The sequence below is a fragment of the Alexandromys fortis genome, unplaced genomic scaffold (genome assembly GCF_014885135.2).
Source record: "Alexandromys fortis isolate MF-2015 unplaced genomic scaffold, M_Fortis_MF-2015_v1.1 scaffold_72, whole genome shotgun sequence".
Taxonomy (NCBI): domain Eukaryota; kingdom Metazoa; phylum Chordata; class Mammalia; order Rodentia; family Cricetidae; genus Alexandromys; species Alexandromys fortis.
Window position 1 is genome coordinate 7588905 of NW_026067969.1, and position 24667 is coordinate 7613571.

Here is a 24667-nt window from a genome sequence, read left to right on the forward strand (position 1 = left end):
GAGGAGAGGAGAGGAGAGGAGAGGAGAGGAGAGGAGAGGAGAGGAGAGGAGAGGAGAGGAGAGGAGAGGAGAGGAGAGGAGAGGAGAGAGAATGTTAAGTTACCAGGGAGAAAGAACTGGTCAGCAAAACTGACAAGCTGTCCTCTTAGTCACTCTTTAGGAATGTCTTAGAGGATCCTGCTTCCTCTCAAGAGGTTGGAGCCCATCAGACCCTATGAAGAAAGCAATTGATCCCTCTCTCCCCAACAAGCGTAAGGGACAAAAAGATGAAGGAAAATTCAGGCCTCTAAGTGTTTCTTCCACACAACCCATCATAGTCCTATTTTACTGTGTAAATGGAAGAAGGATGGTGTGCATTTAAAAAATAAGCAGAGGAGCTTCGCAAGTTAGAATGGCAGTTTTGATATTTTGTTTTGTCTTTTAAATTTCAGCAGTTAAAAACCTAGGTTACACATAAAATAAGAAATAAATCATGTCTAATACCAGCAGGGGGAGACAAACTCACACTGGTTCTTTTCTGAAAGAAAAAAGGCAAGGAATGATTACTCTGTGTGTGTGTTGGGATGGAGTCAGGCATACGGATAGACAAGAAGGAATGATTGGTGTGTGTGTGTGTGTGTGTGTGTGTGTGTTGGGGTGGAGGTCAGGCATACAGATACACAGGAAGGAATGAGTGTGTGTGTGTCGGTGAGGGGGTGAAGTCAGGCATATGGATAGGCAGGGAGGATGATTGTTCCATGTGTGTGAGACAGGGTGGAAATCTGTAGGTAGACAGTAGAAAGGTGATTTTTGAATAATGTTCTGTCTCATCATCATGGGCCTTTTAAGAAAAGGGTAGATGGTTCCACAGCAAGTGAGATTTCTGAGGTGATGTGCCTGTGTGGTTTACTGTAGTGCGTTCCATTAGAAAAGAAAGGCACAAGGTGGTGGTGGCACATGCCTTTAATCCCAGCACTCGGGAGGCAGAGGCAGGCGGATCTCTGGGAGTTCGAGGCCAGCCTGGTCTACAAAGCAAGTTCCAGGATAGGCACCAAAGCTACAGAGAAACCCTGTCTCAAAAAAAAAAGACAGAAAGAAAGTAGAAAGACTTAAATGTGAATGTTAGAAAGGCTCACTGGAGAATAACGTGTCATAGCCAGTTGTATTGTGCAGCACCCCTGGGTTCTGGCAGGCACCACTAGTCTTAGAGTGTGTCACCAGGTACATCAGAGTGTTGCACCCCAGAGCCAGACAGGCTGCCAAGCAGCTGAGAAACAGAAGGGACTTGGAAAGTCCAGCAGCCACTGGTAGCGTGAGAATGAGTGCCCTCTGCTTAGCTTGGGCAGTGACAGGCAACATGCTGTGGCAACATTAGAGCAGCTCAAGTTTAAAGAGCAGCAGGTCACATCTCAGTTTAGTCTTTTGGAACCTGTGTTTAGTGGTAACAGACCAGCACACTGGCATTGATCATGCTTTGCTTCTCAGCATGGCTGACCAAAGGGAAGAGGCCCCAAGAAAAGGTTGGCCCATCCTCTGGAGTGTCTTTTCCCTTGCCAGAGCAGGAACTGGAACAGCCAGAGTGCCAGCCTTGTGAATAGTTCCACTCTTGGCACAAACACAGTGTAGACATTTACACAGTTGGCACGGGAAAAGTGTGGACACTTATACACACTTGGCACAAGGTCTGATGGAACTATCTACACAGAGAAGCTAATTTTCAAGAAGTCTCTTTCCTACCACACAGGCAGACTCCCTGCAGACACCTCATGTGGCCTGCTGTCCTCCTTGCCTCTAGAGCCTGTTCTTACAGCTAGGGGAGACTCTGTCACTCCCCGCTGCCTGTTCCTGTTGTGGTAGTTGGTTAAGAGGCAGTGACTTAACTTGCAAGGAGGCTGAAGAGCAGAGAACAGTCCTTCAGACTCAGTCTAAGAAAGAGGGAAAGAGTGGCAGTCTGCCTGTCTCTGGCCCTGTACTGTGACCTACACAGAAGACACTGTGAATTGTCAGAGAGCTGCTGCTAAGATCATTTTAGAATCTGGGTGATTGACCCCCTAGTCAGTGGTGATTGCTTCATTAGGTGCTCACGGTGCCGCATACCTAAGCAACTTGGTATCTGTCTGCTACTTCTGCCAGTGAGAGGCACTCTGGAGATGCGGCTCTTGGGCCAGCTCCATTTCAGATTCTTGACACTGTTCCCCCTTTAACGTTAAGGGTGTTAGATTGGGAAGCACACAGTACTTGTGGAATCAATACCATAGTGTTTGTACTTCTCCAAGAGCACAGAAGACCCAGGCAGCAGTGCCAAGCAGCTCTGACCCATGACCCATTGACTCTCTGGTAGAAACAAGGGAGAAGAAATCCAGTTTGGTTTATGGTGTCAGAGGGTTTCCATCTATCACTGTGGATGGCATGGCAGAGTGGTCTGGTCTATAATGGCAGGAGTGTGTGGCAAAACCATTCCCATGATCATAGCTGGTCTAGAACCAGAGACTGGGTCTAACCTTTAAAAACCTGTCTGTAATGAGAACTCGTTCCAGACAAGCCCCACCTCCTGAAGGGTCCACAGCCTTCCACAATTGCTCCATCAGCTGGGGAACAGCTGTTCAAGACATAAGCCTGTTGGTGACATTTTCTATTCAGTCCATAATGCTGTTGGTGAGAATTTGCCCCACAGGACTCTGCATATCACCAGGACAGGACTCATTGAGCTTGGCAAGAACAGTGTAACCATTGGTCACCAAAAACAGTGGCCTAGGCCGAGCGTAGTTGCCTCTGCTATTTCATTAGGTCTTGAAGCTGTGTCCTTTCTCGTAGCCACTTTCTTGCTAAACAAATCTTATGCTCCTGAACTTCCCTTTTGCAGGAGGACACCATGGAGGTGGAGGAGTTCCTGAAGGAGGCTGCAGTGATGAAGGAGATCAAGCATCCTAACCTGGTGCAGCTGCTAGGTAAGCATGCACAGACTCAGAAGAGGGGCTCTGTCCAGATGTCCGTGTGCTGAGTGAGCATCGTTTCTTAATCAAAGACAACTGTGTGTTTGAGGGATGGGGGGGAGGGGTCAGAAGACAAGTAGGGTCGGTTACCCTCTGTCCACCATGAGGTCTCGGGGCAGGCAGGCCCGTGTGGCAAACACGTTTATTCGCTGAGCCATCTCACCAGCTCAGAAGCCTTTTCTTCAGCACCAGACTTTTCTAGGGTTCCTTCCCTTGGGAGGAGCCATATGCTGACGCCCCTCATGTCTTGTCAGGGGTGTGTACCCGGGAGCCCCCTTTCTACATCATCACAGAGTTCATGACTTATGGTAACCTGCTGGACTACCTGAGAGAGTGTAACCGGCAGGAGGTGAGCGCCGTGGTATTGCTCTACATGGCTACACAGATCTCATCCGCCATGGAGTACCTGGAGAAGAAGAACTTCATCCACAGGTAGGGTTGGGCAAAACAACCCCACCCCACCTCACCCTGCTTCAGAATACCAGCCTTTGTACTCAACTCCCAGCCTTGGTGCTGGCAGCTCACTAGCTCTTGAAACAAAGGCAGACACAAATGCCTGACGTAAGTGCTGCTTGTGGCAGGCGGGACTAGGTCCTTCAGGCCTCAGGCCTGGGCCAGTGGAGCAGCTAATTCCCAGGAAAGAAGTGTTTCATTTCTGAGCCATTTTAGACTTAGTAAATATTAAATGAAATTTGTAAAAGGCCTCTTTCCTTCCTAATAGCCATGGCTCCCTCTGAAACAATACAGCCCAAGGTCAACACTCAGTAAAATCTCTGCCTGGGCACAGTGGAAGCCAGGGCCTAGGCCTAGTTTCAGTGTGTGGCTTTTCTTCCTTCTCTTTGTGTTTCATTGTCCACCAGCTGTCACTGGGTTTGGGGATGTTTCCATGGCTGTAGAAATGTACAGAATATGCAAGCCGGAACTAGGCATTTTTGCTGCTTTTAAAACCCAGAGTGTTTTGACCTTCAAGTGCGCCACAATTATCTGGGTTTGCATGCTTTGCTGGTGGAAGTGGCTTCCTAGCAGAGTGACAACCTGTGCAGGAGGGAGCCTGATGGGCTTGGCCCGACTCCGTCATGCAAGATGTTCTCCACGCCACTGTGGTGACCTTTCCTACCCAATTAACTCAAGTGTGAAACCTCGACATGAGATTTCATAGCCAGGAATAAGTAGTGTGTGTGAAATGCTGGCAACCCCTCGGAAGACAGATTTTTTTTCTGCTCCATGAGAGCCCAATCCAAACGCTCCTGTCGCTCAGCAAAGTGAAGCCTCTGATGCTGCAAATTGAGATTTCCTGACTTCTGGCTTGCCTTGCATGGCCAGTTCTGTTCCCCCTCCATTCACACACTTAAAATGCCTTACCAAAAATCCTATTAGGCACAACTCTTGTGTGTTTAATTTCTCTCTCGTTGCTGATGATCAAGCCGCATCCTGCAGCATCGCCCTCAGCTGCCTCATCTTTTCATTCCTCAGTGCCCAGTTCCCTTGTGATTTCATGGGAAACATCCATGAACCAAAGATTAGACCCCTTCTTCCCTAGAAGATTCAAGAGGTGAGAGGAGGTGGATTATACAGAAAAGTTTCTCAAACATATTTGGGTAGGCATCAGGAAGGAAGAGGAGAGGAGAGGGTATATTATATGGGTAAAGAGTTCAGCAGACTCAGTTTCATTGCCTGCTGAGTATAGACAGGACAGGCAGAGAGACTCATCAGTCTCTTGCAGCTGAGCATTGGGCTAACTGTTCCCTGTGCCTGGTGTGGGGCAGTAGCAACACAAGCATGTCGGTAACCTTGTTATTCTCCCATATCGGAGGAAGTGTTCTACGTCCACCCATTATCATACACAACTGCCCAAGGCAGGCCCTGTTCTGTCCGCATTTTATGGCTGAGGTAGCTGAGTTCCAAGGTAATGATCTGCCCCCATTGCCACCCTGTCTGCTTGTGTTGCTGCTGTGGCAGCCCAGTTAGTATTTGCTGAGGGACTGTTGTTCCCAGCCAGGCATTGGAAAGCTTCTGAGGCCCACATGTGATTGTCTTTGTGTTAGTGTCACATCTGTCAACAGTAGGGAGGCTGCAAAGTTGGGGAGGCAGCGAGGAGCTGGTACAGATGCCCTTTTCCTTCCTCAGAGACCTTGCTGCTCGAAACTGCCTGGTTGGGGAAAACCATTTGGTGAAGGTGGCTGATTTTGGCCTGAGCAGGTTGATGACAGGGGACACCTACACGGCCCATGCTGGAGCCAAATTCCCCATCAAGTGGACTGCACCTGAGAGCCTAGCCTACAACAAGTTCTCCATCAAGTCAGACGTCTGGGGTAAGGGCCAGTCCTGGGCCGTCCTTGCCAGTGGGGATTTCCCTCCTCTGCTTCTCTGTTCCATCTTTCCTCCGTCACTACACCCTCTTGTTTCTTTCTGGCTTATTTTAAAATCCTGTTTCCTCTTTTCTTTCAAAAGTGAAGCAAGTGACCTCCAGAGTCACCAAGAGTAGCACTGCATTTGTGTCTTCGTTCCGCAAATGCTGTAGACCTGACCTGACGGTGCAGCAACAACCCTGCAGGCACCCAGCGTCACCCTCTCCACGGGAGAGCTTTCTCTTGGTTTGGGCTGTAAAAAGGGTCCTTCGTGTGGAAGTGCTGCCTGATATTGGTCTTATTCCTTTTTTTTTTTTTTTTTTTTTTTTTTTTTTTTTTTTTTTTTTTTTTTTTTTTTTTTTTTTTTTTTTTTTTTTTTGATTTTTCGAGACAGGGTTTCTCCGTAGCTTTTGGTTCCTGTCCTGGAACTAGCTCTTGTAGATCAGGCTGGCCTCGAACTCAGAGATCCCCCAGCTTCTGCCTCCTGGGTGCTGAGATTAAAAGTATGTGCCACAATGTCTGATTTAAAGAACTTTTCATGCTGAGGGTGACCTCAGTGAGCCCTGTGCCCTACCCACTCCCTTGTCTCTTATCATTTTAAAGCAAATCTCAGACATACTATTTTTCACATAAACACTTTAGTATTTGCTTCTTACAGATGACTCTTATAGTTTTTGGATATTATAAAATATCCAGTGCTTTCTTTTCCATTTAAACCATAAAAATCATGTCTGTTTACACTTTGACCTGAGAGCCAGATGTATCTCCATTAGTACTCTAGTTCCCTGCTGTTTCGTTATTGATAAACTCTCACTTCTCCTTTAGACGATTCCAGATTCTGGACTTTGCTTGTTGTCCCTGAGCTGTCATCTGCTCAGTGCCTCTGGCTTCAATCCTCATAGAAAATTCAAAGTCAGATCTGGGTAGCTGATGGCATTTGGTTGACTTTTCTTTCACTTAATACATCAGAGGAGGTGGCATACTCTTAGATTGGTTGATCTATAATGCTTGGTTTTTCTCCCTCTAGTGCAGAAGCTCTCAACCGCTTTGGCAATCCTCTGTCTACAAAAATATTTACATTACAATTAATAACTAGCAAAATCACAGTCAAGAAGTAACAATGAAATAATTTTATGGTTGAGGTCCCCACGACAAGAGGAACTGTGTTAAAGAGTCACAGCATTAGGAAGGTCTCAGCCACTGCTCTAGTGGGATGTTGTGTAGCAGCCCTTAATGATCAGAGCCAAGATCAGTGGTTCACTGAGGCTGTCATGTGATCATTCTCCAACACTCTCATTCCATATTTAGTTAGCCACAGAGTATAAAAGGCCTGGCAAGTGCTTGGTTGCCCAGTGGTAGAGCTGGTGCAGAAATGGGTTCAAGTGAGCTGCCTGTCATGACTCCCACGTAGCCAAGCGCCCTGTGGTGGTGGCAGTTGGATTTGCTAGTCTTTTGTGGTATTATGAGCTCTTTGTTGACACACACTGATATGTTTCAGTGTACTGTGGTCTTTTTAACAGTGGCATGTCTCATCTTTGGCCAGTAGGAGCACCTCCCTTGCCCTTTTGATAGTCTTCCATAATATCTGTGCTGTCTGGAATGACAAGATACTCCAGGCTTCTTCCCTGTCCCAGATCTGAGTCACCTGTTTTTCTAAGGACCCCTGGTTCTGTTAGTGGGAAGTAGGACATTAAGACTTCGGAGTTCCAAAGTTTACTAACCGATTAGAGCTAGAAATGACCTTGGATAATCTTGCCCACCTAGAAACAACCAATGGCCTGACGGCGTGCAGCTACATAGTCACAGAGGTATAAGCAAACATGGTCTCTGACTTCTAGCCCTCGTGCACTTACCCAAGAGACCCTGTACCCCAGGAGGTCACCTTCCCCTTCTCTCCTTTGACGTGTTTCAATGTAGTGTGAGTAAACAGCTTTGCTCTGTCCTACCTCTCCTGAACTGTTGTCAGGGAGAGCTGTCTGCTGCCTCCTTTCCACGAGTGTGCGAGTGTGCGCATGTGTGTGTGCGTGAACACTTGGGCGCATGTGTGAATGTCAGACGACAACTTTGTGAAGTCACTTCTCCCCTTTCCCCTTCGTGTTGTTCTGGGATCCAAGGTCTTTAGGCTTGTGAGGCAGATGCTTTACCCACTGAGCCATCTCGCTGGCCAGGGCCTCACACACCCTGATGTCTGCCTCTTCCTTTCTTTCAGCATTCGGAGTATTGCTCTGGGAAATTGCTACCTATGGCATGTCACCTTACCCAGGAATTGACCTGTCACAGGTTTATGAGCTGCTGGAAAAAGACTACCGTATGGAGCGCCCCGAAGGCTGCCCAGAGAAGGTCTACGAACTCATGCGAGCATGTGAGCCTCCCTAACCTGTTCAGAAAGTGCATGTGGGCACTGAGGAAATTGTGATGGTACAAGTGTCTGCAGAATGCTGTTCCTGTGGGCCCTTGGCACTGTTCCTGTGCTCCCGAGCCACTCATAGAGTCTGGTTTGGGGATGCCTTTCAGTGCATTTATTTACAGATACTATACGTATGAGTTGTTTTTGTTTACCTTTGAGAGTGATATTTTTTGGTTTATTTTTTTGGTTTGAATCTGTAGCCTTGGCTGGCCTGGAACTCAGAGTGACTCTCTTGCTTGGATCTCACAAGTTCTAGGGTTACAGGTATGCACTGTGTGCCCAGGTTCTAGGGTTACAAGTATGCACCACGTGCCCAGGTTCTAGGGCTACAGGTATCCACTGTGTGCCCAGGTTCTAGGGTTACAGGTATGCACCACATGCCCAGGTTCTTTTCATTTTTTTAAACATAAAAAGTATCAGACAAATATCAAACCTGGGTTCTTATTAATACATAAATTCCTGTGTCCTGCTTCCACATACCTGGCTGGCTATAAATGCTCCAGGCGATGTAACTGTAGTGGTGTTTATGTTATGTGAGTATATGTGTGTATCTGCATGTGCTGTGTGTCTGCACATGGCCTTATCAGTGTTCATATGATTACTCTTTCACCTTTTTCCTCTTAGTAGTGTATCAGAGACACTGCTCCTTTCCCTTAATATTTAAATTTTTCCTTACCCCTATTTCCCACCTTCTATACAGCTGGCTAGCGTTTCAGTAAATGGTTTAAAACTTCTACTACTCATCTGCCCTCCTATGATGAACTTTTGGCTGTTTTGCACATTTGTTTGCTTTAATTAACTTTATTCATTTATTTATTATTTATGTGGTTGTCCATTCCACAGCTTACAACTTGCAGGAGTTGGTTTTCTTTTTCTACTATGTGGATCCTAGGGATCAAACTTGTTATCAGTCTTGGCAGCAAGTGCCATCTTGATGGTCCTGTATTTATTATAAGCAAGGCAGAGAAGTGTCCTTGTGTCGCTACACTTAACCCCGACATTTCTAAAAACTGTGCAAAGTTTGTTTGTTTTATTTTGTTTTAGATTTTTGAGACAGAGTTTCTCTGTGTAGCCCTGGCTGTTCTGGAACTTGCTCTGCAGACCAGGCTGACTTCCAACTCTCAGTTCCACCTGCCTCTGTCTCCCAAGTGCTGGGATTAAAGGCGTGTGCCACCACTGCTTAGCGCCTTTCAAATTCATCACATCTATAATAGGACATGATAGCATTTGGTATTTTAACTTGCCGTGACATCAGCAGTTATCAGGCTTGGAGTGCCTCTGTCATGTCCAGACTGTTCTTTGGTGTAGCTAGTCCTAATCCTGGCTTGTTAGCAGTGTTTCCTCCTACTCTGACGTGGGTCTTCCCTGTCCAGGTTGGCAGTGGAATCCCTCTGACCGGCCCTCCTTTGCTGAAATCCACCAAGCCTTTGAAACCATGTTCCAGGAGTCCAGTATTTCAGATGGTAATGTACATCTTGGGGGCATGCAATGGGTTGAAAGGTTGAATTGGGGCTAGACAGGCCTATAGTTTATTCCTTTAAAAAAAGTACCCAGACCAAGTGAGAGACCAGAACTCTACACAGCGCTTCAGCGGTGGTTCTGTTTCATTTGCAATCACATAGGGTTCTAGAAAATGCTGTGTTGTTTCTTCAGCATCTGTGTCCCTTTTCTCTAATTTCATAGACCTTAAGAAAAAGAGAGACAGCTCAGTGACCACAGGGCCTGGGCTCAGTTCCCAGCACCCAGATGGTGGTGGCTCACAACTCCAGTCCCAGGGGATCCAATACCCTCATCTGGCCTCTGCACCTATATAGTGCACAGACATACATGCAGGCAAAACACCCAGACACATACAAAAAATTAAAAAAACAAGAAGAGAGTTCCTTTCAAGGCATCACCTTTGCTGATGACTGCTGGATTGTGTGTGTGATCCTTAGAGGTGGAGAAGGAGCTGGGGAAGCGGGGCATGAGAGGAGCTGCTGGCAGCATGCTGCAGGCGCCAGAGCTGCCCACCAAGACCAGGACGTGCAGGAGAGCTGCTGAGCAGAAAGACGCACCTGACACCCCTGAGCTTCTCCACATGAAGGGCCTGGGAGAAAGCGGTACGTCCATGCCTTTCTCGCCCCCTCAAGCCAGGGTCGGCGAACAGGAAGTTGTCAGTGGAGCTGGCAGAGAACAGCAGACCTTTGTCAGTGCTCCAGCCCTGGAGAGGAGGATCCAGCTCTTGCCCAGCACTGCCATTCTCCCTGGGGGGAGCCATTCAGCAGTTGCTTAGACAGGCAAGAAACTGGGGTGCCAGCCAAGAAGCACACCCACCTCTCCGTGTGTTCTTCTCAGTGCAGTGGGCATCTTTCAGGACATGCATGGCAACAGATAACACTGAGCCAAACAGGGTGGAGCTCCCTGTAGTTTCCAGAGTGTCTTTCTACACTCTTCCTAGGTTCAGCTAGGGCAGTGGGGCTGGGTCAGAAGGTGCTTAGAGATGTGCAGGGATGATATTAGCAGTCGTGCCTGGAGCTTCCTGCATGCCAGCAGACCCACCAAAGTCAGCTTTGGGGGGATGGTACTCATAAAGGCTCCCAGGGGCTCCCAACATGGCCTGATGGGTCATGGGACTGGTTGCATGGGACCCTACAGCACAAAATTTGGTTCTGATAGGGACTCATAAGGGGTATTTACTCAGAGGAATCCAAAGTTGTGTTTTTTAAACTTCTACTCATATTAATGAGAAGTTGAATGGTCAAACCCACACGTCACATAAAGTACTTTAAAGATCGTCTTAGTCAGGGTTACTGTTTCTGCGATGAAACATCATGGCCAAAGAAACGTGGGAAGGAAAGGGTTTACTTGGCTTATGCTTCTACATCATCAAAGGAAGTCAGGTCAGGAGCTCAAACAGAGCAGGAGCCTGATGCAGAGTGTTGTATGTTGTTTTCTGACTATTTTGACTTTTGGGGGGTCTGCCACCCAGTTCCCATCACATGGAAGCTTATTCTTAGTTATGAATGCCCGGCCTTAGTGTGGCTTGTTTCTTGCCAGCTTTTCTTAAGTTATCCTGACCACCTTTTGTCTCTAGGCTTTTATCTTTCTCCGTTTCTGTGTACTTTTCTTCCCTTCTTCTCTGTGACTGAGTGACTGCATGGCTGGCCCCTCGTATTCTCTTCTTGCTCTCCTCATTCTCGGTTCTCCTTCTGTTTATTCTCTCTCCCTGCCAGCCCCACCTGTCCTTGCTCCTGCCTCACAATTGGCCGTTCTATTAGACCATCAGGTGTTTTAGACAGGCACAGTAACACAGCTTCACAGAGTTAAACAAATGCAGCATAAACAAAAGTAAGACACCTTAAAATAATATTCCCCAACACAGGAGCTGGTGAGAGGCCATGGAGGGGTGCTGCTTACTGACTTGCTCAACCTGCTTTCTTATAGAACTCAGTAGCACCAGCCTTGGAATGGCTCCACCCAAAATGGGCTGGGCCCTCCCCCATCAATCACTGGTTGAGAAAATGACCTAAAACTTGTGTATAACCCAATCTTATGGAAGCATTTTCTTTCCTGTTTTTGAGGGGGGAGGTTCGTTTTGTTTTTTTGTTTTTGTCTTGGGGTTTTTTTTTTTGTTTGTTTGTTTGTTTTTTATGGCAGTGTTTCTCTGTGTAGCCCTGATTGTCCTGGAACTCACTCTGTAGACTAAGCTGGCCTCAAACTCACAAAGATCTACCTGCCTCTGTCTCCGGGGGCATTTTCTTAACTAAGGTTCCCTTCTCTCAGATGACTCTAGCCTGTGTCAAGTTGACATAAAACTAACCAGCACAGGCACAGCACACACAAGTGCAAGGGTGTGTATTTGGAAGGTTTACATAGGACTGAGGATGTGGCTCAGTGGTTGAGCAGCTGCGAGGGCCCGAGTTCCAGTCTGCACGTTCATGTACTAGCGCACATCTGTAACACCAGCTCTCCTGCAGAAAGACCCTCAGAAATGTAAGGGCCAGATAGCTTGGTGCACACAGCAAGGTTGGAAGATTACCCTCTGGCCTCTACATGGATGTTGCGGCATGTGCATGCACATGTGTGTACATGGTTTAAAAAAAAAAAAAAACAGTCCAAATTGTCGAAGTCCTGGATCATCTTCCTCACTCTTTTGGCTGTGGCCCCCAGGCAGCGCCTTCATCCCCTTGACTGTTGTGCTGTCAAGTCGCTGACAGTGGGACCCACGGGCTACCGTGGGAGACCTGCTTAGAGAAGCAGGTATAAGCAGGGTTGTGTGTTTTGCTAGGTCATCTCCTGGTAAGCCAGAAGTGTCCCTAACATCTGTGTTCTTATGTGGCTCTGTGACCCAGTAGGATCTCTCCCCCTTCTTCAGCTGGACTAAAGTTTAGGGTGGTCCTCTGCAGTCTTGGGACAGGTGCACCCTCCGTCTCTGTCCAGAAGGCTGAGGGAAGGCTCCTACAGCGGCCTGACAACACAAGGGCATCTGTGAACCGTCACTCATATTTTAAAATACCTGCTTGAAGTTTTATAAAGCTTCTCTTTCCCATTCGTCCCAGCAGCTGATTGTCAGGCCCCATGGGATGGATGTCTGACCTCTTCTTCAGGTTACACCTCAGGAGCCTCAGCCAGTCTGACCCTTGGCATTGTTGTTTCTGCTGACCCAGAGGGTGATGTTTGAGGGCTTCCACGTCATTAACTGGTTTCAGGATAAGGAAGGCAGGCTCATTCAGCCCTTGTCCCTCTGTGTTTGGGGAGCGAGACCTGTGCTTCTGCCAACAGTGACTATGTTCACGGCATAAGCTGCTGATACAGCCGAGCTCTGGTGAATGTGGAAGCTGGGGTGCAGAAGCTCTGCGAGGACCCCCACACAGTGGGTCGGCCCGCCTTGAGCACAGAGTTTCCAGGGAGTTCTTGCTCATGCTTCCTCTCTTTCAGATGTGCTGGACAGTGAGCCTGCCGTGTCACCGCTGCTTCCTCGGAAGGAGCGTGGGCCCCCAGACTGCACTCTAAATGAAGATGAGCGCCTCCTTCCCAAGGACAAAAAGACCAACTTGTTCAGTGCCTTGATTAAGAAGAAGAAGAAAATGGCACCAACACCCCCTAAGCGCAGCAGCTCCTTCCGGGAGATGGATGGCCAGCCAGAACGCAGAGGGGCCAGTGAGGATGATGGCCGGGAAACCAGCAATGGGCCACCAGCTCTCACCCCCTCAGATACAGCAGAGCCTGCCAAGTCCCCAAAGGCCAGCAATGGGGCTGGTGTCCCCAATGGAGCTTTCCGGGAGCCAGGCAGCTCGGGCTTTCGTTCTCCCAACCTGTGGAAAAAGTCCAGCACGCTGACCAGCAGCCGTCTGGCTGCCAATGAAGAGGAGAGTGGCATCAGCTCCAGCAAGCGATTCCTGCGCTCTTGCTCAGCCTCCTGCATGCCCCATGGGGCCAGGGACACAGAGTGGCGGTCAGTCACCCTGCCTCGGGACCTGCCATCTGCCGGCAAACAGTTCGATTCATCCACCTTTGGGGGGCACAAAAGCGAAAAGCCAGCTCTGCCTCGGAAACGAGCCAGTGAGACCAGGTCTGAGCAGGTGGCCAGAGGCACGGTGACACCCCCTCCTCGGCTGGTGAAGAAGAGCGAGGAGGCTGCTGATGAAGTCTTCAAGGACATGGAATCCAGCCCAGGCTCCAGCCCTCCCAGCTTGACTCCCAAACTTCTCCGTCGGCAGGTCACTGCCTCTCCTTCCTCTGGCCTCTCTCACAAGGAAGAGGCCACCAAGGGCAGTGCCTCGGGGACTCCTGCCGCTGCTGAGCCGACACCCCCCAGCAGCAGAGTGGGTCTAAGCAAGGCCTCCTCTGAGGAGACCCGAGTAAGGAGGCATAAGCACAGCTCAGAGTCCCCAGGGAGAGACAAGGGGCGGCTGTCGAAGCTCAAGCCTGCTCCACCACCTCCACCTGCCTCCTCAGGGAGAACCGGAAAGCCTGCCCAGAGCCCCAGCCAAGAAGTGCCTGGGGAGGGAGGTGGGGCTGCGAAGAAATGCTCAAGTCCGGCTGTGGATGCTATGAGCAGTGACCCCACCAAGGCTGGCCAGCCTGGAGAAGGACTAAGAAAGCCTGTGCCCCCATCCGTGCCAAAGCCCCAGTCAGCTAGTAAGCCTCCAGGGACCCCCACCAGCCCTGTCCCCACACCCGCCACAGCATCAGCGCCTTCATCCGTGCCCGGGGACCAGCCATCTTCTGCGGCCTTCATCCCACTCATATCAACCCGCGTGTCTCTGCGAAAGACCCGCCAGCCGCCAGAGCGCATCGCCAGTGGCACCATCACCAAGGGTGTGGTTCTGGACAGCACTGAGGCCCTGTGCCTTGCCATCTCCCGGAACTCAGAGCAGATGGCCAGCCACAGTGCCGTGCTGGAGGCTGGCAAGAACCTGTACACATTCTGTGTGAGCTACGTGGACTCCATCCAACAGATGAGGAACAAGTTTGCCTTCCGTGAGGCCATCAACAAGCTGGAGAACAACCTCCGAGAGCTGCAGATCTGCCCTGCGACAGCCTCCAGTGGCCCAGCTGCCACACAGGACTTCAGCAAGCTGCTTAGCTCTGTGAAGGAGATCAGCGACATCGTACGGAGGTAGCAGCAGCCAGTGCATGCCAGCCAGAGATGCTGCAATCCATGGGGCTTTTGTGCCTGCAAGGATGGGGGACAGAGGACTGGGGAGCTGGCGTCTTGGCCCAGGAGCTTTACAGTGCATCAGGCAGAGCCAGGGCCTGATGTGATCGGCCCTTCTACTTGTGTTGTGCACCAGCTGTTCTTTCCTCCCAGCCCAGGTACCGTAAGCCACTTTTTTTCATTGCCTATGTGTGGGCCTCCTGCTCTGAAGACTGCAGCTGGCCTGCCAGACCACCAGGCTCTGAGGTCAACTGGGAGTGCTCACAAGGGCTGTCCTTTCCATGTCCTCGCAGAACATCCTCCTCTGCCGCACCTGGTCACCGAGGCATGGGAGCCCCTGTGCTTAGGACCTGTCCCGGAGAGCCTGTGCTCATTGTTTTCTCGTGTGAAGGAAGCTATTGCTTTGAGGGTCATGAGGTGCTAAAGCCAAGGGCCCAGGTGGGTGGGTGCTGGAGCTAGAGCTGCAGCAGTGTGGTCTGTCATCTGTTCTTTATCTCCTCAGAGTGCGCCCTGAAGATCATGGGTAGCAAGGTTGAGTTTCATGGGTGGCAGTCGCTCATTGGCCAAGCCAAGATTAGGGTTCCAAGGGGCCCCAAAGATCGGAATTAGTGAGCATTTGTCTTCCTCGCCCCTGCTCCTGAGGTCAGGCCCATCCTCTCTGGTCCTTGCCTTTATGACGAGGGTCTGGTTTTCTGGTGGTTTTGAGCATTTCAAAGCTCTGCACAGAAAGGAGCAGCCACTCGGCACAGATAGGAAGGAATGACTGCAGGCCCAGGGCTCTCCTGAGGCCTGACTGCTCCTCAGAACTGCTGCTTAACTACCGAGAACAGGGCTTAGCCTAGTGTCCTGGGAAGCCCCGCAGCACGGGCTGGGGTGGATAGACTTTACAGGCTTAGCCGGTGCACGTCTTCCTTCCCCAGCAGCCAGGCCAGAGGTGAGCACGCAGACAGGTTGTGTCCCCTTGACTGTGACTCACAGCAGCCAGCTGAAGAGCAGGGTTCCCTCCTTGGCTTGGACCGGGCCAGGCCCAGCCACCTCCACAATCCCTGCTCCTGCTCTCCGCTGCGCTGCTCTGCGCTGGCCCCAGTCCCACACCAGTCACCTAGACTCGGGTTGTATTTTCTGGTAGAGATGACTTCCTCTAGATGGTTCTTCCATGGTCCTCAGCACATCACCTCCTTGCCTCCAACAGCTGTTCTGCAGCCCAGGGGAGGCAGTACCACACTGCCAGAAGCCTTGAAAACCCAGACATCCCCATGCCCTGACACCATGTTCACAAGGTACCGGTCTGTCGTTGCTGACATGATGTGCCACTATTTTTTGCATTATACTTTGGTATTACACTTTTTTAATAGACATGCTCTCTTACAAATGACATGTAAATAGTTCGCCACTGTGCCCCTCTGGCACACCAATGGCATTCCTTTTTTCTCAGTCCAGTACATTTTGTTTCTGTATATGACTCTGTTTTTTGAATCCAAATCTCTCTGTAGTATTTTTTAAATAAATAAGTGTTTACAGAACTCTTGACAGATTGCTTGGTCTGTGATTCATCCCTGCCACCCCTCATGTCCCAAAGGGTCACAACACAGTTGGCTGTCATAAAACAGAATATTGGCTGCCATCCACCAACAGGATGTCTCAGCCACCCTGTGTCCTCGGCACAGTTACCAGCTGCTCAGCTCTGGTCAGCCTCACAGAAGGTGTCAGCATTCTTTGCCAGGCCCGGAGCAAGAGAGACGTAAGCTCTGAGGTTCTTCTGGCGGGGTGAATCCTCCCTGGCATGTCTCCGTATCTGAGCCTACTTCTGCCCTGCCTTTAGCTACCCAGGTGTGTGGCTTCAAGGTGCCGGCTCTCACATTTGAGAGGAAGTGGATGACTGGAAGCTGAGGGAAGCAGAGCCTCCGGCAGGCTCTGGGGAGTCGTGTTTTAGTACAGCCTCTGCTGGGGACCATGGATGTGGTGCCCTACCACCCCAGCAACCCTCCACACGGCCAGCTCTCCTCTGTCACCGCGTTACAAATGAGGGAAGGGGCTCCGAGTTGGCCAGCGGCCTTCTAGACACTGACCCTCGGGCTGGTTTTCTATAGCCAGCCGGAAAGGGACAGTGGAAGGTAACGGGGACAGTCACCATTACTAGCACTTGCTCCTTTGTGCGTGAAATGGACGGCTCATGGTCCTCCCATGGCCTCAGGCAAGTACTTGCCGGCCAGTTTTCTCAGTGCTTCACGTGAGGCCACGGGAGGTGAGACGTGTCACCTCCGCCCGGGGCATAAAACACTTCCTTTCTCTCAAGGTCCTAACGTGTCCTCTGAAACTGGCTTTCTTGATCTCCTTAGGTCACAGATGCTCTCTGGAATCTAATAGCTGTGGGTTGCCCAGAGAAAAGCTCCCCTGCACATGCCCATTCTGAGGGGCCAGCAAGATGGCACCCCGGGCAAAACACCTACTAAGCTTGACCTCTGAGCTTAATCCCTGGGACCCACATTGTGGGCGGAGCAAACTGACTGCTGCAAGTTGTCCTCTGACCTCCACATGTGCACCATGGTGCCTGTGCGTGCATTCATAAGTATGTACACAAAAGGCAAGCAGAAATTCTGCCCACACATGTGAAGTTAGGAAGTCGTGCTTTTTGCATTGGGATTCTGGGGTACAGAAAGACCTACTGCACATGTCAGGCTCAGGAAAGGAGGCCAGGTGGTGCTGGCTACTGGGTGTCCCTACTCTTGTAACAGGCACATATTCTGGAAGCAGCGTCTGTGCTGCAGAGACAGGTCTCCACCTGAGCGCTTGTTGCAGATGCCAAGTCACCTCATGGAATGCCTGTGCTGTCCTCTGAAGTGCAGAGTCGCTGAGGCTCAGAGAGGTGAAGCAGCTTAGCCAAGGCCACACAGCTTGTATCTACCAGATCAGGTAGTTGGTAGACAAGTACAGATGGCTACATCCTGCCCTTCGAAAGCGCCCTGCCGGCTGGGATCTATAACAGGAAACTGGTTGACCTGGCCTCACAGACCCAGATTTAACTCAATGCCATCCCACTCGAGTGTTCTAAGGAAGCCCCCCCCACTCCCGTGTGTGTGTGTGTGTGTGTGTGTGTGTGTGTGTGTGTGTGTAGGACGGATGTCAATGTTAAGTTGACATCCTATGTTGTCAGTGTATTTTTCAAGGCATCCTCATTGAACCTGAAGCTCACCGCTCACCAGTTAGCTAGGCTAGCTGGCCAATGAGCTCGAGGGACCTTCTTCAATTACTACCACCTACTCCGCCCACCTCCAAGCAGAACTGGGATTAGAGACATGCACCCAGGTCTTATATGGGTGCTGCGGATTTGAACTCAGGGCCTCATGCTTACATGGCAGGCACTGTACTTACTGCACTATCAGCCCCCTGGGAAGTCGTTTCTAAGTCTGGTTTTACACAGATGACATTAAGTAGAACCCCCAGCCACACCCCATCATTGGTACTGCCTTCATCCCTGCTAGTCACTTCGTCTCTTGACCCAGCCCCTGGTCCAGCTAATGTTAATTCTGCAATCAGACACCTCTGGGATTCTGTCCCCAGCCCCAGGGTCTTTGGGACTGGGGCCTACAGACCATGAGCATGGGGTGACCAGAAACTCAAGGTTGGAGTCTGTGGGTCTCCTGTGGTTTCTTTGAACTGGAGCAGGTGAGGATGGGCATCTAGCTGTCCTGGGCCTTTCTTTTTTTCTTCCTTAAGCATTTAATTAGTATTTCAAACAAGGAAAATATGGATGGACGTTTTCCACCCATCTTAGCAGCTAATAACGTGTAGATGTGCACACCACGGGGAAGATTTGCCTTTTTCTTTCATTTTTTTGTTCTCTGAGACCAGGCCTCATTAGTCCAGGGTTGCCTCCACCTCACTCTGAAACCAAAGCTGGCCTTGAACTTCTGATCCTCCAGCGTTAGCCTCCGGAGGATGGGGATTACAAGCCCGCACCGCTATGCGTCTCTCTTACTTGTGTCTTGAATAAATACAGTGAGCAGCTACAGACAGAGAGGTTGAGAGCTAGAGATGCCAGGCCAGCGGATGAGCAGCCTGGGGCTGAGTCTGCCTTGGGGTGGTGTTTCCCAGAGCCTCCCCTTCCCCAGTCTGTAGAAGAGTGATTTCCTCATTCCCAGGAGGACAGAAGAGGGCCTAGACCTTGCCAGAGCGTGAGAAACTTGGGGGCAGGGGGTTAAAGAGGGAGTTTAGCACCACATAGGCAAGTTGGTTTAGCAGATCAATGCTTCAGCAGGCTGAGAGTTCTGATTTTCAGGGCTATTGAGCTCCAATGTACAAGCAAGCTGGAAAAAAAAAAGTAGCTGTGTTGGTTCTTTTAATGATTAAAGGTAATGACAGCAGCTTCGTTCCTTTGAAGGCCTCCCCCTTCATCTCAGTCTTCTCCATCTTGGTTAATCTAATCCTGCTAAATTAAGAGCCTGCCAGGCTTGGGATACAGCTCAGTGGTAGAGAGCTTGCCTACCATGCACGGGGGCTGCTAGAGCCAGCACCTACCCGCAGAGTGAGCGTGCAGGTCACTGGCTCTCGTGGGCAGTATACAACCTGGTGAGTGAAGAGAAAGGCCAGGGCCCTGGCTCCAGGGTGCCCGCCCTTCCGCCCCGGCTGGTGATCTGTCTGTCTGTCTCTGTCTCTTATGTGTATGAATGAGCCATGGGAGGGGTTGAGGCAGGCTAAAGCAGGGCGGGCATCCCTGGCAGGTGAGAGAGCTGGGTGGAACCCCAATGGCCTGTATCTCGGGGCTGCCTTCACAGACACTGACCCAGGGAGCCTGTCAGTGTCCATCATGTCTCAGCGGGGAGCAACAGCGTCCCTCTGCTGGACACGCCCTCAGTTATGTCTTCCTGAGATGGTGGGGAAGGCAGAGCGCTGAGCCCCACAGACTCGGGGGCCTTTGCCTTGTCCCTGTGACTGCAGCCTAGGATGCGCAAGGCTCACGGGAGCCTAATGTGAGCTCTGGGGAAGGCTGTGTACCACAGCGTCAGGTGTTTGGTTCCGGCCTCCCTCCTCACCTCACGTCCCAGCCATGCTCCCCAGTCAACACGGTTCTTTTGTGACTCCGATCTGTCAGCCTTAATGAAGTGGCTTCCTGGCTGCTGAGGACTGAGAGCTGCTACTGGGGACGTAAGTCACCAATAGAACGGAAAACACCGGAATACTGTGAGGTGCCAAGCTGGGCCTGGCCCAGTGTGGTTCTAAAAGGCTAATAAAAATCTACCAATTAATTGTGACAGCTCAATGGAAAATTATTCAATTGTGAACAGGGGCAAGCCGCCACTCGCAAGGAGGAGGGGAGATGTTGCCATGGAAACATCAATATAAGTCCTCATCTCAGCAGTCACAGCCAGCCCTGGAGTGAGCTGCTTCTGACGGGTGTGTCTGACCTGGGATGGGATGTAGGAGACTCAGCAGCCTTTGAAAGGGATGCTCTGCCTGGCCCCAGGCTGCACACAGCCCAGACTGAGCCCCCTCCAGGTGGAGATGTCAGCCCTCCCCCCACCTCCCCACACTCCTAATTCTAAGAAACATAGGTAAGGAGCAGGGAAGTGAACAGGCAAACAGCCTGTGCCGTCTCTCCCTGTACCATCGCCCAGCTGCCAATTAAGGGGCTGGTAGGAGAGGCGTACGGGGTACAGACAGCCTGATTTCCATCTCCCCAAAGTGAAGGCTCCAGGAGCTCAAGAAAAGAAGTTTCTGGGGCCCAGAGGACCTGGAAGGAGGAGGCCGGCATTCCATTATGGTGCTGTAGTTGTTACGACTTTTATTTCAGAAGATACACACAGCGCATTCCTAGTTTGGGTATCTGAAATTCAGCCTTGCTTGGCAGAAAACCATCCCTTCCAAGTTCAAGTCCCACGAGGCCCCTGACTTGGCAAACACTGTCCTGGACAAGGCCAGCTGCCGGAGGGGATGGGCCGCCGGAGGGGTTGGGCGGGCCATCGGAAGGGCAGCTTGGTGCTGTGGCTGCCAGCTGTGGGGCTTTCTTGCCAGAGGCATCTGTGCTAATGGGGTGGAGCACACTTGCTGTCTTGGGTTTGTGTTTGGGTGGGTTCTCTTCTTCCCATCATTTGTAACTCTCAGAGCCACATTCTAACACAGCGGAGTGTGCTCTCTCATGATGCTTCAGATGTCAGCTACCAGCGTCCCTGTGGGGGCCGTCGGGACTTTGACTTCCCGCAGTAATCCCGCAGCCCACCTACCATCAAATGAGCAACAGAGCCAGAGGCCAGTCATTTTCACAGCCGCAGTGCCCTGCCCCTGGAGGCTGAGGCTACTCTGCAGTCAGACCACTGGAGAAAGAGGGTGGCCGACCGAGGCAGCAGCCTGAGCCGTGGGTTGGGACAAGGGCCTTCGGTTTAATAACCAAGACACACTTGCTCTCCTTGTGTGGGTTGTTTGTTTGTTTTTTTTTTCCAGGAGCAGATGATTGTTCTTTGTTTTTGATTTTATTTTTTTTAAACACTATCCAAGTTTTTCACTTGAGCAAAGTTGGAAATAAAAAGTTGCGCACACATTTGTCTACCACTAATTCAATATGATAGGCCTTTGCTGTCTCCGAGACTGGGTCCTGGTGGGGGGTGGGGGGGACAGGGGTAACAGTGGAAAGACAGACAGGCAGAGTCATCAAAGGCCCTCACCGGCCAAAGCGAAAGCTGAAGCCTCCCTTCCTCCTGCTATAGCTGCTGAGCTCCTCCGCCAAGGTGCCTAGGGGGCCGCTGGCCTTCTCTGAGTCAGTGGGCAGGAACCCTGTGGCCTGGCTGCCGCCATCCTGCCTCCCTAGGCGGAAGCCGGTGTGTGCCCTGCGCGAGGCCTGCAGTTCCTTGGCCACCACAAGCAAGGCCTCTAGCTGTGGTACTCTTGGCCACGGGGAAGGACCTCGCACTGAGTGGGCTCTGCGTCCCTCAGCCAGGTGGACCCTGCTCATCTTGGCTCCGACGTCACCGACGTCTGTGGGTCCCATTCTGTCCAGCAGGGGAAAGCAGGCACTCAGTGGCAGCAGGAGGAGGTAAGGCAAAGAGCGGAGGCTCCTCATCTGAGTGGAGGAAGGAGAGGAGGGGGTCAGTGGCCAGTATTTGGTCCCATGCACTCCCTGGCTCCAGGTTTCCCATGACAGCCTTTGGAGGGACAGCTGCCGGCTCAGCTTAGCCTCGGAGACCGGCCTTTCTTCGCCACCGCAGGAGCTGGCTGTCCCAATTAGGGTTTTTCTCACTCACCTGCCGCCAAGGAGCTGCCTGCCTTGGTGGCGCAGTACTGGTGTGCCACTGCTGCCAGCTGGCTTGCAGAGGTACCCGGGTGGCCCTCAGGGCTGTGTGCATTTGGGTTCAATTTTCTATTATAATTATTGACTCCTGGGCCGTGGGCAGAGAGAGAAGCAGTCGTGTTTCAACTTGATAATGAACAGGTCTAGTTGGTCTGCTGGGAGAGCCCACTGTCTCCCTAACTCAGGACAGGGAAATGGGTCTGGTGGTCCTTGTGTAACTGGGGAGGAACCAGTGACAGGGATGGGGACAGCCAGCACCTACTGAGCTCACTGGACAGGACAGGCTTAGGGCTAAGGATTACCCCTGAATGGGCTTATCTTCGAGATAAGTTTGCTTATCTGTCTAGCAAACTGCACCCCACCACACAGCTGGAGTGGGGGCTTGGGGCTCAATTGGCCTCAGGGAAATGATTGCTTCCTGCACACAGCCATCCAACCCACCACCCAGAATGCCACCCCCAATTCCTCGGACTCAGAGGCACAGGTTTTGCCGGATCCTACAGCCTTCTAAGGAAGGGAGCTGAGTTGAAGGATCCTCATCACTCTGTATCCCCATGACTGTCCCACTGTCACTGGGTGTCCCACACCTCTGCCTTGCTGGGAACTCCCTCATAGAGGAAGTCTGTCTTGCAGTGACCGTGGGTGAGCCAGACTGGGCTGGCTCGTCCTCTGAGGAGCCCCCTGAAGCTGGAATAGAAGGGGGAGAGCGTTCTTTCTAGAAACAGCTCCCTTGAAAACATTTCAAAGATGTGAGCTCAGTCAGAAAGCTTCAAAAACAACAACAAAAAGCAGCCTGGCTTCCTACCCAAATCTGGCTTGCTAAGCCCCCTGGTCCCCAGGGACAGGAGTAGCCTCCAGCCTGCTGCTGCTAAGGGGGCTTCCTCAGGCCCCAGTGGACAGTGTCCCCCACAGGGGACAGGCATGTCTCATTCCCTTTTCCCTATAGCATGCGTGAGGACCAAGGAATTGTCTTTGTCCTCAGAAACAAACGCTTCCTTGCTGGCAGCTAGCGCTGACCTATACTGGTGGGACTTGCACACAGGATGAAGCTATGGGGAAGCTGTGGGTCTCCCACGATCCGCCCTCCTCTCCGCCCCCCCCCCCCGTGTGGCTCCAGGTGCCATGCCTGCCTGCACCCAGCTCACCTGGAGCACCCACCCTCGGGTCCCCTGCTGTACTCACTGTGCTTGGGGCTGCTCTCAGGAGAACAGGTGGATCCCTGGCCCCAGTGCCAGGCAGAGCTACTTGGGTCCTGGTCCAGTAGGCATGGCCCTGGGGTTTCCCTGCTTTATGCAGATCCCTGGTGTCATGGGCCCCAGCCCGCCTGATTGCTGTGCATTCCTGGCCCTAGGATTCCTTTGGGGTTGCTGGTGGTGAAGGCGGGGGCAGTGTGGGCCACAGGACAAAGACACAATGCAGACAGGATGTGGTCCGACGAAAGTGGCAGGCACTGCCCTTTGGCGAGGGCATCATCGCTCGTAAGCTGTGAGCACAGACCCTGCAGACCTGGGTGGAGACATCAGTGCCCACCCTCGAGAATCCTGTGGTGCTGACCTTGTGGTCTCGCTGCAGAAAGGGCGACCTTTTTCGCTACTGGGGGGCTGGGAGGGTCACAGATACCCAGTCCCTTCTGTAGGAAGGTGAGGTAGAGCCTTAGGAGAGGTGAAAACTGGACAGGAATTCTTTCTTCAGAGGAGGCAGGGGGCGGAACCCAGAACCAAGCAGCCCCTCTCCGGCTTCAGCCCTAGCGCTACTCCCAGTCCGTCCCACACGGATGGCGCACGCTTCTCTCACCACTCAGCCCCGTGGCTGGGCTGTCCCTGATGTCTGTACATACCCCAGACTTGGCTGCGCATCCTGACATAAAGCCACGGGGCCTGCCCTTCTGAACCCCAACTGAGTGTGGTAATACCCACCTCCCTAGTAGTTGTCACGGTAGCCTGGAGGCAGGGCATAGTGGTAGCTAGATGTGGACCTTGGCAAAGGCATATGGCGGGTGATGAGGTCATGGTGCCTCTCACCACCACTCCTCACCACACACCATGGTTTCTCTTCTGCAGACTCCATGACTGGGCGCTGTTCTTACCGGCCTGGCCTCACCGCAGTGTGTGTCTAGGAAGGCTGTGTCACTGCCCTTCCATGGCCCATTCCTTTTACCAGAGACACCCTCTGGAAACCGCCCACTATGTGTGACCACTACCCATTCCAGGGCACTACTCAGCCCAGTTCTTCTGGTGACTAATGTCAGATGAGGCTTCAGCAGCTGTGGTAGGATGAACCCTTTCCAGACAGGACCCCTGGTGGCCAACCTGTTCCTCAGCTCAGGTTCCCCCATGTCATGCTGTGCCCTTCAGGCCAGGAAGCCAGCTCAGAAGTTTGATTTAGTCAAAGTCTTGGCTGCGAGGGCTGGCCAGACTCCTGGGGCACTTTCTAGGCCCACTTTTGGGCTCCTGCCAACATTGGTCTCTGATAACTGGAGGCCCAGTTTCTTCAGCCCCGGTCTGCCACCATGGACCCTGCCAGCAGCTGAAATCCAGGGCAGTGTGGAGGCTGGAGCTGAGGGTACAGCTGGTGCCCTCGGGCAGCACACAGCATGGGCCTCACCAAGGTCAGAGGCTAAATAGAACAGGAAGCAGTTTTCCAAAAAGTTCTAAGGCTCCCTGGGTGACGGCCTTAAGGGCACAGGGCTCTGATCCTGACCATCTGAGATCGCCTACACCCTGGCCTGTCCTTGCACGTGGAGTGAGGACTGGGTCTGGGTTGAGAGGGCACATTCACCACAGCCAGTCTTGGCTGTGCCCTGCAGGCACTGAGCCAGCCCCAGGCTCTTGGCTTCATCTGAACTTAGCTACACGATTCCCTCCCAGAACAGGACCCAGCCTGAAAGTCCATCCAGCTGCCATCTCAGGCAGCCGTGACCCTCTAAGATTGATGATGTCACTGCAGTCCTCATGTCGTGAAGGTCATGTGGACCCACTAAGTCCTGAGGATGACATGAGCAGCAGGATGCCCTCC

The 24667-nt window shown here is 51.7% G+C and overlaps 2 protein-coding genes across 5 annotated transcripts in view; one reads left to right on the forward strand and one right to left on the reverse strand.

The window, feature by feature from the left end:
• Nucleotides 1–15900, forward strand: part of Abl1 (ABL proto-oncogene 1, non-receptor tyrosine kinase) — a 118571-nt gene extending 102671 nt beyond the window's left edge. For all 4 annotated transcript variants that reach the window (XM_050155365.1, XM_050155368.1, XM_050155367.1 and 1 more), the window contains 7 exons: nt 2843–2927; nt 3227–3404; nt 5100–5284; nt 7530–7682; nt 9101–9190; nt 9665–9829; nt 12648–15900. In XM_050155365.1, coding sequence (XP_050011322.1) covers nt 2843–2927; nt 3227–3404; nt 5100–5284; nt 7530–7682; nt 9101–9190; nt 9665–9829; nt 12648–14335 — 2544 coding nt within the window. In that variant the 3' untranslated portion in view covers nt 14336–15900. The remainder of the gene's footprint in view (nt 1–2842; nt 2928–3226; nt 3405–5099; nt 5285–7529; nt 7683–9100; nt 9191–9664; nt 9830–12647) is intronic.
• A 5125-nt stretch (nt 15901–21025) lies between these two features.
• On the reverse strand, nt 21026–21707 carry Qrfp (pyroglutamylated RFamide peptide). Its single transcript, XM_050155217.1, has 2 exons — nt 21606–21707; nt 21026–21424 (listed from the first exon to the last, which is right to left on the reverse strand). Exons 1-2 carry the CDS (start codon nt 21705–21707, stop codon nt 21026–21028), a joined length of 501 nt encoding a protein of 166 aa, XP_050011174.1.
• Between the last annotated feature and the right edge of the window lie 2960 nt (nt 21708–24667).

Bases quoted from the DNA above. Each gene is read 5' to 3' on its own strand.
- Qrfp (XM_050155217.1), bottom strand. From the start codon at position 21,707: ATGCACACAGCCCTGAGGGCCACCCGGGTACCTCTGCAAGCCAGCTGG. The intron at 21,425-21,605 runs GTGAGTGAGAAA...TCCTCCACTCAG, and splicing joins AGGCAGCTCCTTGGCGGCAG to ATGAGGAGCCTCCGCTCTTT.